Source organism: Oryctolagus cuniculus, chromosome 1, assembly GCF_051225735.1.
Source record: "Oryctolagus cuniculus isolate XC-2025 breed Fujian yellow rabbit chromosome 1, ASM5122573v1, whole genome shotgun sequence".
NCBI lineage: Eukaryota > Metazoa > Chordata > Mammalia > Lagomorpha > Leporidae > Oryctolagus > Oryctolagus cuniculus.
In genome coordinates this window covers 8030174-8046454 of record NC_142867.1, presented here as the reverse complement: position 1 = coordinate 8046454, position 16281 = coordinate 8030174, and the positions used below count along the sequence as shown (strand labels likewise).

The window sequence follows — 16281 nt, the reverse complement described above, 5'->3', positions numbered from 1 at the left end:
ATAGTCTTTGAAATGAGTTTTTAGGTAAATCACCAGACAGGTCAAATGATGACAACTTACTGTGAATGAGGCTATGAAATACTCAAACCCTGTTCTCCTGCTAATACTAAGAATGTACACGATATTTTTTTCTTCAAGGCTATACCATATATGGAGAGTAGGAAATAAAATTTGGATATTTTTAAAATACTCAAAATTAACTATTCTAATGGGATTCAGATATTTTTCTTGAATGAAAGATTCACTAAATCACTGCAGGCCTGAAAATGGTGATTCTTAGTATGTTTTTAATGTTTTTTGTTTGTATTAAGGGCCCAATTTTTGTAGGTCTTTCACTTTAATTTTCCTAGAAGGTGCCTCCATGCCATTTCTCAATGCTGCAGAAAGCATACTCTTCTTATGTGAAACACTTACAGAGAAGCTCATTGTCTTTAGTGCAGTGTCACTTACATGGACAAGAGACACCACACAATATCCATGTCATAGTGCCTTCCAAAGTTACATAATTAATGTCATTGCTTCATCACTCCATACATATTGTTTCTATTAAAATAATTTCATAAATAGTTCTTTGTACTGTACTGCAATGATGACTACCAAGTCCCAGTCTCCATTTTGGATTCCCATTCTCTTCCCTCTTCTGAATTTCAAGTAGTTCAATGGTTATTAAGAGACCATGGCTCAGTGTCAGGCTAGTACCAAACATGTTAAATCTCAAGATTTTCCTGTGTGTTCCCACAATAGTTTCCCCATGCTAGTACATACCTGGAGAACAAGGAGAGGACAAACAAGGGTATAGACACAGTCAGATGCAGTGTGTGCCAGTCTCGAATGGCAAAAGCTAATCCTCCCAAGAGTATCTGCCCAACGCCATAGGCATATAACATCAGTGTTACTCCTAAATATTGTGACTTGGCAACTGTCCACTCTGATACTGAAAAATAAATACACAATTACTTCAGTCAAAGGGCAATTTAAAGGTCAATTCAAGGCATAGATACAATGAAAACCTTAAATTTTGAACTTACCAAGAATGAAAGAGTTTGCCATAACAGTTGTGGCAGAAAATCCAGCCAAGAAGCGCAGAATGTAGAAGATGAGGAAGGTGGGAGCAAAGGTGGCACAGGTGTCCATAATGGCCGTCTGGAGGAGACACCATGTGTAAATCCCCTTCCTTCCATACCTAAGAAATAAGATTATTTAGGAAGTAAATATGTGTGGAAAAAAAGAAAAAAATAGCACATCTTACAAATCATGATAAATGTTTCACATTTGGAACACTGCATTGGAGGCTATTGGAAAAATTTTATTTGCAAAAGCAGAAATCACAGATGTGATCCTCCTAGTCCATACAAGACCATTATCAACTCTCTGTCAGTCAACAATCACCGGAAGACTTTTTCCATATGAAAGGCAATGAATTATGAGTAGTTATCCCAAAAGTTTGTTATACAAATGTATGCATTGAATATAGTGAGTATTTGCCTTGTGTTTAGACCAGCGATGAATGAAATCAAGAGATCTGTGCTTTGTCTCTGAACCATCAACACAAAGCCTTTTATAAAATAAGGTACCCATTAAACCACTCCCTGGTCAGATAGAACATTGTGCTAGAAATGAATCCCAATTTGTGCATTCTGTTAACCCCTACTCCCAATAAAGCATATAATTTAAAACTTAAAATAACATATATTAATATGTTTGGTTTCTATTTTAAAAATAGGAATAATATAACATGTGATCCTATGTTATATATATTGTTTCCTGGATATTGATGCATGTGATGATAGCTTATTTTTCTTATTGTTGATACAAATGTACTTGTGGGACAGGCATTACGGTGCAATGCTTAAGCTATCAGTTGGGATGCCTGCCCTCCAAGTAGGACTGCTACCTTGAGTCCCAGGCATTCTGTTTCTCATGCAGCTTTCTCATAATGCATCTTGGAAGGCAGACAATTATGGCTCTAGTTCTTGGGTGACTGCTGCACATACGGGAGACCCAGAAAGATTTCTGGGCTCCTGACTTCACCCTGGTACAACCTTGGCTGTTTTGGGTATTTTGGGTATGAATCAACAATGGAAGATCTCTCTCACTTGGTAACAGCCTTTTAGTAATGAAAACACACTTAACAAATAAACTCAGATGAATATGTCATATTTTAAAATTATACTGCTTAAAAGTGTAACATAAAAATACGCTTGAAGAAAACTTATTCAGATATTATCTAAACTGTTTCATTCATTTGCTCACCTACTCATTCTACAATTTCAATTGTAGTACTGAGGTTGGAGTTTGAAAACTAGGGGCAGAGATCTCAGGTGGTTAAACAGGGAACTACATGTTGACTTTGACCACAGGAAGATACCAGAAGAATTGGGGAGGGACCATATTCCAGGGGAGAGTTGGAAAAAAATTTGTAGTGCAAAGTCAACAGAATAAGGGAATAGACAGAATGGAAAGCTAGGGGCAAGTTAATTCTGTACATGTAATATGTAACTGTGTAAGCTCAAAGTCATAGCTTTTAACAAAGACAAGTGAATGGCAATGAGCTTCTGTAGTTCTCTGGCTGTTCTAGTAAGAGATATCCTGTCGCTCCCCCTCTTCGTGGAGGAATGACACAGGACCCTGCGTTGCTCTTTCGTCTGCTCGGCCCTCCCCGGGTTTGCTGCTGGTTCTTCCCGGGTTTGCTACCGTCCCTTCCACCTCCGTGGAAGGGCGGTTCCCCCTGCCACCTTCCCCACTTCCGCGGGGGAGCGGCACACCGCCAGCCGGCTCTCTCGGGGGCTGCACAGGTGTTCCTTCAGATAGATGTTCCTTGGTGCATGTTGTCTCTCTCCTCCTTTATAGTCCTCTTCCACCAATCCCAACTCTGCTACCCACACGCCGAGTACGCTGCTCTCCTCCAATCAGGAGCAGGTCCTGCTGTTTATTGGTTGAACTGGAGGCAGCTGTGTAGAAGCTGTTTCCTCCTCTCCCAGCGCCATATTGTGGGAGAGCAGATGCATAGAATAAGTCTTAATTCCAGTAACTTAGTCTAGTCCGAGTTGCTCCCAGTTGCTCCCCAAAGATCCCCCTTTCTTTTTATTTTTGGCGTTGAAACGTACCTGTCTTCGGTGCCCCACGGCACACACTCTGCTCTGCTTGCTAGAGTTGCCCACAGGTGCTTACAAGCCCTACCAATCAGGCAAACCGAATCCGGGTCCTCTCTTCGCCATGTTGTGAGGAGGTTTTTAGGCGCTGATGCGTGCCTGTGTTCGGTACCCTGCAGCGCATGCTCTGCTCTGCTAGAACTGCCTGCAGGTGCTTACAAGCCCTACCAATCAGGCAAACCGAATCCAAGCCTTCTCATTGCCGTCTTGTGGGGAGACTTATTGGTGTTGATAACGTGCCTGTCTTCAGTGACCTGCAGCCGCCCACAGGTGCTTATCGTCTTACTAATCAGTCAGACCAAATCCAAGCTCTCTCATTGCCGTGCGTGTTGGGAGGCCTTATTTTTCTCTATTTCTCTATCTCCAGGCATTCCTATTTCTCCTATTTTACTTCTATCTACCAGCATTCTTATTTCTCTCATTTTACTTCTAAACTTCTGTTTCTCTTATCCCTGCAGCTTCCCGGCGCCCGCCCCGAGGCTGCTTCTCGGCGCCTCGCCCCGCGGTGGCTTCCCGGCTCTGATCCGCTTCCCGGCGCCCGCCCTGCGGCGGCTTCCCAGCTCTGCGCGGCTCGGCTTCGCATGCTCAGTGGTCTCCACGCCCTTCGTGCCCGCACCACAGCCTTAGCGCCAGCCCCGTGTTCCCTATCTATTCACGCCCCGTGCTCTCTCTGCACACGGTGGCTTCCGCGAGTCACACAGCCTAGCTCACGTTTCCGCCACTGGTATTCAGTCTAAGTTCCCCGGGCTAACCTGGCGAATTCAACCTAGCTCACGTCTGCGCCTTTCTGTTTGGCTTCCCGTCTTTTGCTCCCTGGGCTAATCTGACGGATTCCAACCTGGCGGCCCACGTCTCTGCCTCTGGTTGCAGATTTTTGCCCCTTGTTCCCCGGGCTGACTTGAAGAATCCCAAGATAGCTTACGTCTCCGCTTCAGCCTGCCCCCGCGGCTTCATCCTCCCTAACATATTTTTCTCTACCAGGTATGTTTCCTAACTTTTCTTCCAACAACATTCCCCTCTCATTTCTCCTGGCCTCTTCCCACAGTCTGTATCCAAGTCTAAGTTTCTTATAGGTTTCACTTTCACTTTCAACCCGCAGTCCGTATCTGAGTCTAAGTTTCTTCTTGCTTTCACTTTAAATCCTAACTTCTTTCCCACAGTCCGTATCCGAGTCTATGCCTAGGCTTTCGATAGCTTCTTCCGGCACCTTTTCCGTCCGGCTTTTCCCTAGGCTCTTTGCTAGTCTCTCTCTCCAGTATTTTCCCACTTCTTCCCGTTTCTTCCCTCCTAGGTTTCTTATCTGAGTCACGGCACCATTATGTCGCTCCCCTTCTTCATGGAGGAATGACACTAAACCTGCCTAGGCTTCATATCCGAGTCACAGCACCATTATGTCGCTCCCCGTCTTCGTGGAGGAACGACACAGGACCCTGCGTTGCTCTTTCGTCTGCTCGGCCCTCCCCAGGTTTGCTGCTGGTTCTTCCCAGGTTTGCTACCGTCCCTTCCACCTCCGTGGAAGGGCGGTTCCCCCTGCCACTTTCCCCACTTCCGCAGGGGAGCGGCACACCGCCGGCCGGCTCTCTCGGGGGCTGCACAGGTGTTCCTTCAGATAGATGTTCCTGGTGCATGTTGTCTCTCTCCTCCTTTATAGTCCTCTTCCACCAATCCCAACTCTGCTACCCACACGCCGAGTACGCTGCTCTCCTCCAATCAGGAGCAGGTCCTGCTGTTTATTGGTTGAACTGGAGGCAGCTGTGTAGAAGCTGTTTCCTCCTCTCCCAGCGCCATATTGTGGGAGAGCAGATGCGTAGAATAAGTCTTAATTCCAGTAACTTAGTCTAGTCCGAGTTGCTCCCAGTTGCTCCCCACTATATCCTTAGTGACAGGCTTGGTTGTCTCTTTCAGGAGAAGCTGTTCAAGACACAAGAAATCTCTAACTTCTTATACCAAACCATGCCATCATAATTTCTTAAGATTATTTACATTATTTTATGGCTGCAAAAAATACCTATTGTACCTATTTCACAAAGATCAGCTCTCAGGTTATTGCCGTAAGTTTTACCACCATATCTACCTAAATCTCTTTCACAAGAAGAGATTTTACAATAACTACCCACTGTACATGTGCATCTATGCTGCAACGCAAAGTGATGCCAGTCTACAAGTGTCCATCCTCAGTGACCTCACAGGTTCCAGGTGTTTCATATCATTGCCAAGGCCAACAACATTATTTCACAATTTTGTGGTTTTGAACATGCCTCAAATACTCTACCTGTCCTTGCATTGAACTAACTCCAATTCATAAATTCCATACTCTCCAATATCCTTTCAAAATCACTCATGAAACTTGCTTGAATCTTATTTAGATGTCTCTTTATGTCTCCTATTATGCACACAATGAATAGATTTGTCATAACAAATTATAATATCCAGGTCATGTAGCAAGTATGCTTATTTTTGTAACTCCCTGAAATCAGACAATTAGGTGAGTATGTAGCCCAGCATAAAGGGCACAGTGTGATGTGTGGATCATGTGATCAACAACCCCAAATAAAGTGAGGTGACACTTACCTGTCTGAGAGATAGCCAAATATCAGACTTCCCAGCAGCGACCCACTCAGGAACAGGGTTTGAACCACTGATTTTTGTGACTGAGATTCACAGACGAGGTCCCACTGGAAGAGCAAACAGCGTAGCAGAGTGTTAGGAGAGCTTCAGCCCTTTGGTGGAGCCTGACCACAAACTCCTCCATATGATACACACGGGCTCCTGCTATGGGGTTCTGCCTTCTTCTCCAATTTCATCTACAGTCACTTCCCTCTGGTTGCCCACACTCTAGAAATACTGAAACTCATATCAACCTTTCAAATGCCACTGCCTCTTTTACGCCATACCCTTCTGATAATCTGTTACCATGTGTGTACACAACTTCAGTCATTTTTCTCCTAGAGCACCAAATCCATTTACTGTATTACTGTTCAACACATTTGTGAGGTACCATAATGAAAATCACATAAAATGTAATTTTAAGAAACTAAATTACCAAAATATATATACTTAGGAAAATCCAGTTTTTTTCCTTTATCATGTCACTAACATGTTATTCAATAATTTATGCTTAATTGTTATAAAATGTTTGGTTTTTCTTTTTAAAAATTTTCATTTTAGATGTTTGAAAAAATAAAGCTAGAATTTTAGTCATGTGAAAAGTTCCCATATAGCCCATTCCCAGCTTCCACTATTTTTTTTAATTTATTTGACAGGTAGAGTTATAGACAGTGAGAGAGAGACAGAGAGAAAGGTCTTCCTTTCGTTGGTTCACTCCCCAAATGGCTGCTATGGCTGGTGCTGCGCTGATCCAAACCAGGGCTAAGTGCTTCCTCCTGGTCTCTCATGCGGGTGCAGGTGCCCAAGCATTTGGGCCATCCTCCACTGCCTTCCCGGGCCACAGCAGAGAGCTAGATTCGAAGAGGTGCAACCAGACTAGAACCTGATGCCTATATGGGATGCCAGCACCAAAGGTGGAGGATTAACCTTGTAAGCCATGGCGCTGGCCCCAGCTTCCACTATTTTTAACGTCAAATATATCTGCCACAACTCATTAGCAACTCCAAATTTTTCCTGTAGTTTTTGAAAATCCAAAATCCCTCTGTGTCTTGCAACTCTCCCAATCTTTAGTAATCAACAACTATTTTTATATTGAGGTTTATTTTAGCTCCCATATATGAGGAAGAACATGTAACATTTGTATTCCTGTGTCTAACTTATTTCAATTAACACGATGTCTTTCATTTTTATTCAGTTTGATGCAAATGACAGGATTTCATTCTTTTTAAATAACTGAGTGGAATTCCATTTACTTTGGAAAATATAACTAATTACATATTTGAAAGTCAAAGTTACAGAGAGTTAGAGAAAGACACACACAGAGAGAAAGATCTTCCATCCACTGGTTCACTCCACAAATGGCTGTAATAGCCAAGGCTGAGATGGGGCAAAAGCCAGGATCTGGAACTCTGTCTCAGGGGCCTAAGCACCTGGCACATGTTCTTCTGCTTTCCCAGGAGCATTAGCAGAGAAGTGGAGCAGTGGGCCAACAAATCAGAGCTTACATTGGATGCTGGCTTTGCAGGTAGCATCTAAACCCACTCAGCCACAATGTTGGCGCCCATATTTATTAATTCATGTTATGATGGAAACCTGGTTGATGTCAAATCCTGGCTACCGTGAAGAGTAATGACCGTGGTAGAACAGAGATGACTTTTTGAAACAATTATTTCAAGTCTTTTGGATATATACCCAGTGGTGAGTTTGCTAGGTCATGTGGCAGTTCTCTTTCTAGTTTTGAGGAAGTCTTATACTGTTGTCCATAATGGCTGTACTAATTTACATTCCAGCAGTAGTGTGTAAGAGTTCCCTTTCTTCCACATTCAGGGCAGCCATAGTTACTTTATGTCTTTTTGATAATATCCATTCTAACTGGATTAGGTTTTGATTTTATTTTCATATTTGTAAGAGCTAGTAATATTGACCATTTCCCCAGCATATCTGTTGGCCATTTGTATTTGTCATGCAAATCAGCTAAAGAGCTTCAACAGGACTGATGCCTCGGTCTTATGTATACAGGTACTGATTTACTTGCACTGTGCATCAGTTTTGCAATCAGTACTTAGTAGCACTGACCTAGCATAAATTTTGCCTGTAGCACTTCAATTACTTTTAACATTTAGGGTTATCCTCTCTATGTAACATGATATAGTAGTAGGTTGAGGTATAGTTTGTTCAATTCATTAACCTCCATAGTAGCACCCTTGATATTGTGGTACAGATAAGGAATTGCTAACTGCTGAAGGAATGAAGACTTTCTTCATTTGATAAAATAAGCTGGTAGAGAATTCTCAGTCCATTCTTTGTGTTAACTCCAAACACCTTCAGTTCACATCACTTCTCTATAAAGAGGTTAAATGAGGACTCTTACCTTAGTCACAATGGTGGAGGAGAAGGAGCTCTGATCGTACACCCAGCCATCCACACAGGGCTCTGTGTCTGACTCACTTACATTGGGGAAGGTCCTGTTCAGATGAAGGAGCTGCCACTGGGGATGGGTGAAGCGACGGCACTTCTCTGGCCTCAGGTTTGAGTCCAGCGGGATGGAGACTCTCAGGAGGGCGTCTTGGCTGAGGATGTCAGAGGCATTGCCAGAGGCGGTGTGGTTGTCCAGGAGGGGGACCCAGCAGCGATGCCCAGGGATGGCTGCAGTGAAGTTCTCTAACAGAATATGAGTGTATGTTATAACATTGGTGACAAAAAAGAAGGCAATCTGAAGGATCTGAAATCTCCCCAGACTTCCAGCTTGATCCAGGAGCACGTCGAAGCCCATTGAGGCTGAGCAGGTTGTCTCCAAGGTGAAGCACAGTGACTATGGAGATAAGTTCAGAGGAAGAGAATGTTTCCTTTCTCCAAGTCCTCTAGTGCTGTGTTGATCTTGGCCCCACTTCCTCAATAGGCCCAGTCTCTGCACTGCAGAAGAGCAGAGATAGGAGTTTCCACAAATTCTTTGATGTTGGCAGCCAACAGGTTAAAAAAAGTCACAGATGTAATTATTTTACTGAGAGATGTCAGTTATTGATGACTGACCCTGCTAAAACACTTCTCCATGAATTTTCGTGACCCCTGAACTTCACAAGATTGGAGCAGACTCTCAGCTGGAAGGAACTTCCATATGACCTAAAGTATACAAGCTCAATGTCTGTGCTTATTTCCAGAGAAGGGTTGTTGGAGACTCACAAGTGAAGTGCCTGCTGGTGTGTCTCTCAAGCATCATAGCAGGACTTTTTTTTGGGTTAGAAATGGATTCAGACTCAAGGTTAATGAAAAGACTCTTTAGTTAAAAGAAAGCAAAGTGGAATGTTGACTGGAAATGCTGACTGCTGGTAATTGATATTCTGCTTCAGTAAATCACACCAGTGTCAGTGATTTTAAGATTTTTGCTAAACAGAATAAAATAGTAATTGTTCCTCAATTGTCAGGACAAGAGCTGATCAAGTCACAGCTCTTTTTCTATAGAAAGCTTTTATTCATTAAATATAAATTTTGTAATTACAACTTTTCGTTTATAGCTGTTGCTCACCCCATACCCACCCTCCCACCCACAACCATGCCACCTCCTACTCTTCTTCCAGCCCATTCTTCATTAAGATTCATTTTTAATTATCTTTCTATACAGAAGATCAACTCCATACTAAGGAAAGACTCAATAATTTGCACCTACACAGGCACACAAAGTGTAAAGTACTGTTTGAAAACTTCTTTTACCATTAATTCTCATAGTACAACACACTAAGGATGGAGGTCCTACATGGGGAACAACTGCACAATGACTCCTGTTGCTGATTTAGCAATTGACACTCATGAGGTTCCAAGATGGCAGAATTGGGAGGGAGCTCAATGATAGTCCAGGAAAAGATAGTTTAATAAAAGTGGAGACACTTTAGTCTCAGGGAATAGGTAGGGAAAAAACTGCAGAGGAAATTCTTTCAGAATTAGTGGGACACAGTGGACCTACGTGGTAGGCATGGGCGCCCATGGCTCTGGAACCCAGCTGCCGAGTCTATGCACCAGAGCTAGAAAGGCAGGTGAGGTGAAAACTCAGTAGTCTAAGACACTGGCAGAAAAGTGGCAGAAAGAGTGTAGAGGGAACCTGGCTTGAAGCCCCATGGGAGAAAGTACACCAGCCTAACTAGAGGAGAGAAAGAAAAAATAAAAGGGACCAGCACAGACATGATTCTCTCTCCACTCACCTTACAAAGACGGGGAAGACAATAGAGCAGGTGCCGTTTTGGACAAATGTAACAGCTGTGCCACTTCAGGCTGTGCCTGCCCTCAGCCAAGCAGAAAAACCTGACTCTGGTGGGGAGAAATAACAGGAGATTTAGACCTTTGGAATGTGTGGAGCTTATGACAGGGACTGTGGATAAAAACTGAGAGTGTGTGGGAGAACTCATGGTGTGGCTGAGACGTGAGTAGTCTTGGTGGGAGACTCCACCAATTCAGGCAGCCTTTTCTACCCGGTGGGAGTTTGCAGGAGAATCTGAGCTTACACTGAGGACTGCAAAGACCCTTTTTGTATGGTCCTTTGGAAAGAGCCAACAAATATTATACAAATACTATACCCACTGGGGCTAGCGCTCAGGCACTGTATGCCATCAAGGAGAAGAGCTCAGCTGAGTGGAATTACTTCCCTTGTAAATAAAAGAGAGAGAGAGAGAGAAGGCTTACCATGCCAAACCAATGCACAAACCTTGGGCACACCCTTAACCCTGAAGAACTGTACAGAGCTCTCTGGCCACACCCACCAAAAGCCTCTAGAGATTCACCAAAAACAGACAGTCCACTTGATCTAGAGTCATAGTATAATGAGAAAAGCCACCACAGCAAGAAAAAAAAAAAGAAGAAGAAACCAAAGAATATCTCCACAATGCCAAACAGCAAACACAGACACTGAGGAAAGAAGTACAAGGAGGACATTATGATGCCCACAAATGAACAGGACACTCTAATTCAAGATTATGAAGGTGATGAGATAGAAGAAATGCAAGATACGATTTCAAAAAATTTATGATACGAACCTTTGGAAGTTATCAGAAACAAATTGATTAACTACAGAAATCTGAAGTGGATAGGACAGAAAATCTCTCTCGTGAAAATGAAATCTTAAGGAGGAATCAAAATGAAATGAAAAATCTAGTAGAACATGAAACTGTGATAGTGAAGAGAAATCAAAATGAAGTGAAGAATTCAATAGATCAAATGAAAAACACATTTGAGAGCCTTAATTACAGAATCAGTGAGATGGAAGAAACAATATTGGACTTAGAAGACAGAGCACAGGAAAGTATACAGTCAAACCAAAGAGAAGAAGAGGAAATTAGAAATCTAAAAAATATTGTTGGGAATCTACAGGATACGATTAAAAAAAAAAACAACATCTTGGTTCTAGGAAATCCTGAAGCCATGGGGAGAGAGAAAGAATTAGAAGTCCTTTTTAGTGAGATACTAGCAGAAAATTTCCCGGGTTTGGAGAAGGAAAGAGACATCCAAGTACAGGAAGCTCATAGAACCCCCAATAACTATGACCAGAAGACATCCTCACCATGATACGTTGTAATCAAACTCACCACAGAGAAACATAAAGAAAAGATCCTAAAATGTGCAAGAGAGAAATGTCAGATTACTCTCAGAGGATCTCCAATCAGACTCACAGCAGACTTCTCATCAGAAAACCTACAGGCTAGGAGGGAATGGCGAGATATAGCCCAGGTACTAAGAGAGAACAACTGCCAGCCCAGAATATTATATCCTGCAAAGCTATCATTTGTGAATGAAGGTGAAATAAAGACTTTTCATAGCAAACAGATTGAAAGAATTTTTCGCCAATCGTCCAGCCCTGCAAAAGATGCTTAAAGATATGTTACACACAGAAACACAGAAACACGGTCATCAATATGAAAGAAGGTAAAGGAAGGAAACCAAGGAAGGAAACCTCACAGCATAAGATCACAGGTAATTCAAAGCATATATTAGAACCTATCTTTGGCAAATGGCAGGGCAAAGTTAGCACTTATCATTAGTCCTGAAGGCATGGAGAGGGAGAAAGGATTAGAAGGCCTTTTTAGTGAGATATTAGCAGAAAATTTCCCAGGTTTGGAAAAGGACAGAGAAATCCTAGTACAGGAAGCTCACAAAAACCGTAATAAACACGACCAAAAGAAATCCTCACCACGACACGTTGTAATTAAACTCTCCACAGTGAAACATAAAGAAAAGATCCTAAAATGTGCAAGAGAGAAACGTCAGATTACTCTCAGAGGATCTCCAATGAGACTCACAGCTGACTTCTCATCAGAAACCCTACAAGCTAGGAGGGAATGGCGAGATATAGCCCAGGTACTAAGAGAGAACAACTGCCAGCCCAGAATATTATATCCTGCAAATATATCTCATTTGTGAATGAAGGTGAAATAAAGACCTTTCATAGCAAACAGAGATTGAAAGAATTTTTGCCACTCGTCCAGCCCTGCAAAAGATGCTTAAAGATGTGTTACACACAGAAACACAGAAACACGGTCATCAATATGCAAGCAGGTAAAGGAAGGAACCGCACAGCAAAAGATCACAGGAAGTTCAAACCAGGTATTAGAAAATATCTTAGGAAAGATGGAAGGGCAAATTTAGTACTTGTCAATAGTCACATGGAATGTTAATGGCCTCAACTCTCCAGTTAAATGCTCAGACTGGCTGAATGGATTAAAAAACAAAAACCATCTATTAGTTGATTACACAAAATTCATCTTTCCATCAAAGATGCATGCAGACTGAAAGTGAAAGTTTGGAAAAAGTTATTCCACTTCAACAGAAACCAAAAAAGAGCTGGCGTAGCCATCTTAATATCAGACAAAATAAACTTTAACACAAGAACTGTTAAGAGAGACAAAGAGGGGCACTATATAATGGTTAAGGGATCAATTCAACAGGAATCTGTAACTATTATAAACGTAGAGGTGCCTACATCAAGAAATTGGAAAGGTACCAAATAAACAAGCTATCAGTGCATCTCTAGGATCTAGAAAAACTGCAGCAAACCAGACCCAAAACTAGTAGGAGAAGAGAAACAATTAAAATTAGGGAAAAAATCATCAGAATTGAATCCAAAAAAATTACAAATATCAGCCAAATGAAGAGCTGGTTTTTTGAAAAATAAACAAATTTCACACCATTGGCCCAACTAACTAAAAAAAGAAAGGAAAAGAGGGAAGTAAACAAAATCAGAGATGAAAAGGGAATGTAACAACAGACACCACAGAAATAAAAAGAGTCATCAGAAATGACTACAAAGAGATGTAAGCCAGCAAACAGGGGAATCTATCAGAAATGGATAGATTCCTGGACACATACAATCTAGGTAATTTGAACATTGAGGACATAGAAAACCTAAACAGACCCATAACTGAGACAGAAAATCAATCAGTAATAAACGCCCTAGCAATGAAGAAAAGCCCAGGACCAGGTGGATTCACTGCTGAATTTTACCGGACATTTAAAGAACAACTAACTCCAATTATTCTCAAACTATTCAGAACAATCACAAGACAGGGAATCCTGCCAAATTCTTTCTATGAAGCCAGCATCACCTTAATCGCTAAGCCTGAGAAAGATGCAGCATTGAAAGAGAAATATAGACCAATAATCCTGATGAACATAGATGCAAAAATCCTCAATAAAATTCTGGCCAATAGAATGCAACAACACATCAGAAAGATCATCCACCCAGACCAAGTGGGATTTATCCTGGGTATGCAGGGATGGTTCTATGTTTGCAAATCAATCAATGTGATACACCACTTTAACAATCTGCAGAAGAAAAACCATATGATTATCTCAACAGATGAAGGATTAATAACCAGAATCTACAATGAGATCAAGAAACTCCACATCAAAACGAACAACCCACTTAAGAGATGGGCAAAGGACTTCAATAGACATTATTCAAAAGAGGAAATCCTAATGGCCAACAGACACAGGAAAAAATGTTCAGGACCACTAGCAATCAGGGAAATGCAAATCAAAACCACAATGAGGTTTCACCTCACCCTGGTTGGAATGGCTCACATACAGAAATCTACCAAAAATAGATGCTGGTGAAGATGTGGGGAAAAAGGGACACTAACCCACTGTCGGTGGGAATGCAAACTGGTAAAGCCACTATGGAAAGTCAGTTTGGAGATTGCAGAGAAACCTAAATATAGCCTTGTGAAAGAGATCAGTGTAAGTTCATAATTGATCAAAAAGATAGGGTTAAGTATTAAAGGGCTTACATAAATAAGACCAGTGTCTGCAAATCATGGATAGAATTAAAAAGGAGAGAATGATCCTACATTGGAATCGTGATACACAGAAGATTCATAGGATGGCAGATATCCTAATCTGCACTCTAGCCTCAGAATCAGCCCTTAAGCTATTTGGATATGGCTAAAAAGTCCATGAGAGTAATTGAGACATGGAAAGCCAAGAAAATGTGGCAAAAAAATGGCCTAAATGAAAGATCTCTGTGAGTGAGATCCCAGCAGAAAAAAATGGGCCATCAAAAAAGGAGGTACCTTTCTCTGAAGGGAGTAGAGAACTTCCACTTTTTTTTGATTTGTGCATGATTTTATTTTTTCACTTTTATTTAATAAATATAAATTTCAAAAATTCAGCTTTTGGATTTAGCGGCTTTCCCCCTCCATAAGTTCCCTCCCACCCACAACCATCAAATCTCCCACTCCCTCTCCCATCCCATTCATATCAAGATTCATTTTCAATTATCTTTATATACAGGAGATCAACTTCATATACACTAAGTAAAGATTTCAACAGTTTGCACACACACAGAAACACAAAGTGTAAAATACTGTCTCAGTACTAGTTATAGCATTACTTCACATTGGACAACACATTAAGGACAGAGATCCTACATTGAGATTAAGTGCACAGTGACTCCTGTTGTTGATTTAACAATTGACACTCTTATTTATGACGTCAGTAATCACCCGAGGCTCTTGTCAAAAGCTGCCAAGGCTATGGAAGTCTCTTGAGTTCACCAACTCCGATCTTATTTAGATAAGGCCATATTCAAAGTGCAAGTTCTCTCCTCCCTTCAGAGAAAGGTACTGCCTTCTTTGATGGCCCATTCTTTCTGCTGGGATCTCACTCACAGAGATCTTTCATTTAGGTCATTTTGGTTTTTTGCCACAGTGTCTTGGCTTTTCATGCCTCAAATGTTCTCATGGGCTTTTTAGCCAGAACTGAATGCCTTAATGGCTCCTTTTGAGGCCAGAGTGCTGTTTAGGACATCTGCCATTCTATGAGTCAGTTGTGTATCCTGCTTCCCATGTAGGATCATTCTCTCCCTTTTTTATTCTATCAGTTAGTATTAGCAGACACTAGTCTTGTTTGTGTGATCCCTTTGACTCTTAGACCTATCATTATTGTGGGGAGCAATTCGGACTAGACTAAGTTACTGGAATTAAGACTTATTCTATGCATCTGCTCTCCCACAATATGGCGCTGGGAGAGGAGAAAACAGCTTCTACGCAGCTGCCTCCAGTTCAGCCAATAAACTGTAGGACTTGCTCCTGATTGGAGAGCAGCATACTTGGCGTGTGGGCAGCCGAGTTAGGATTGGCGGAGGAGGACTATAAAGGAGGAGAGAGACGGCATGCACCAGGAACATCTATGGGGAACATCTAGCTGAAGGAACACCCGTGCAGCCCCCGAGAAAGCCGGCCGGCAGTGTGCCGCTCCCCTGCGGAAGTGGGGAATGTGGCCAGGGGGAACTGCCCTTCCACGGAGGTGGAAGGGATAGTAGCCAACCCGGGAAGAACCAGCAGCGAACCCGGGGAGGGCCGAGCAGACGAAAGAACAGCGCAGGGTCCTGTGTCGTTCCTCCACGAAGACGGGGAGCGACATAATGGTGCCGTGACTCGGATATGAAGCCTAGGCAGGGTTTAGTGTCGTTCCTCCACAAAGAGGGGGAGCGACAATTATGATCAATTGTGAACTGAAATTGATCACTTGGACTAGTGAGATGGCATTGGTACATGCCACCTTGATGGGATTGAATTGGAACCCCCTGGCACATTTCTTTTTCTCAACTAGGGGAAGTCCAGGTGAGCATGTGCTGAAATATACATCTCCTCCCTCTCTTATTCCCACTCTTACATTTAACAGGGATCACTTTTCAGTTAAATTTAAACACCTAAGAATAATTGAGTGTTAATTAAAGAGTTTAACCAATGGTATTAAGTAGAACAAAAAACACAAAAAGGCATAAAATAGTAAGTTGTTCCTCGACAGTCAGGACAAGGGCTGATCATGTCATTGTTTCTTACAATGTCCATTTCACTTCAAAAGGTTTCCTTTTTTGTGCTTAGTTAGTTGTCACCGATTAGGGAGAACATATGATATTTGTCCATTTGGGACTGGCTTATTTCACTCAGCATGATGTTTTCCACATTCCTCCATTTTGTTGCAAATGACCGGATTTCATTTTTTTTACTGCTGTATAGTATTCTATAGAGTACATATCCCA

General features: G+C 42.0%; 1 protein-coding gene and 1 pseudogene across 1 annotated transcript; both read right to left on the bottom strand.

Annotated features, from left to right (window-relative positions):
- Positions 1-707: 707 nt before the first annotated feature.
- Positions 708-8532, bottom strand: LOC138844121 (steroid transmembrane transporter SLC22A24-like). Its single transcript, XM_070051006.2, has 4 exons — positions 8131-8532; positions 5724-5827; positions 1029-1183; positions 708-934 (listed from the first exon to the last, which is right to left on the bottom strand). Exons 1-4 carry the CDS (start codon positions 8530-8532, stop codon positions 708-710), a joined length of 888 nt encoding a protein of 295 aa, XP_069907107.2.
- Positions 8533-8770: 238 nt separating this feature from the next.
- LOC149128269 (steroid transmembrane transporter SLC22A24-like) overlaps positions 8771-16281 on the bottom strand; it is a 30657-nt pseudogene continuing 23146 nt past the window's right edge.

What these genes read in the sequence shown, in the direction of transcription:
- LOC138844121 (XM_070051006.2), bottom strand. Translation starts at nt 8,532, where the DNA reads ATGGGCTTCGACGTGCTCCTGGATCAAGCTGGAAGTCTGGGGAGATTT. An exon ending in TTTGGCTATCTCTCAGACAG is followed by an intron (nt 1,184 to 5,723) that starts GTAAGTGTCACC and finishes CTTATTTCTTAG; the next exon opens with GTATGGAAGGAAGGGGATTT. An exon ending in GGCAAACTCTTTCATTCTTG is followed by an intron (nt 935 to 1,028) that starts GTAAGTTCAAAA and finishes TTTATTTTTCAG; the next exon opens with TATCAGAGTGGACAGTTGCC.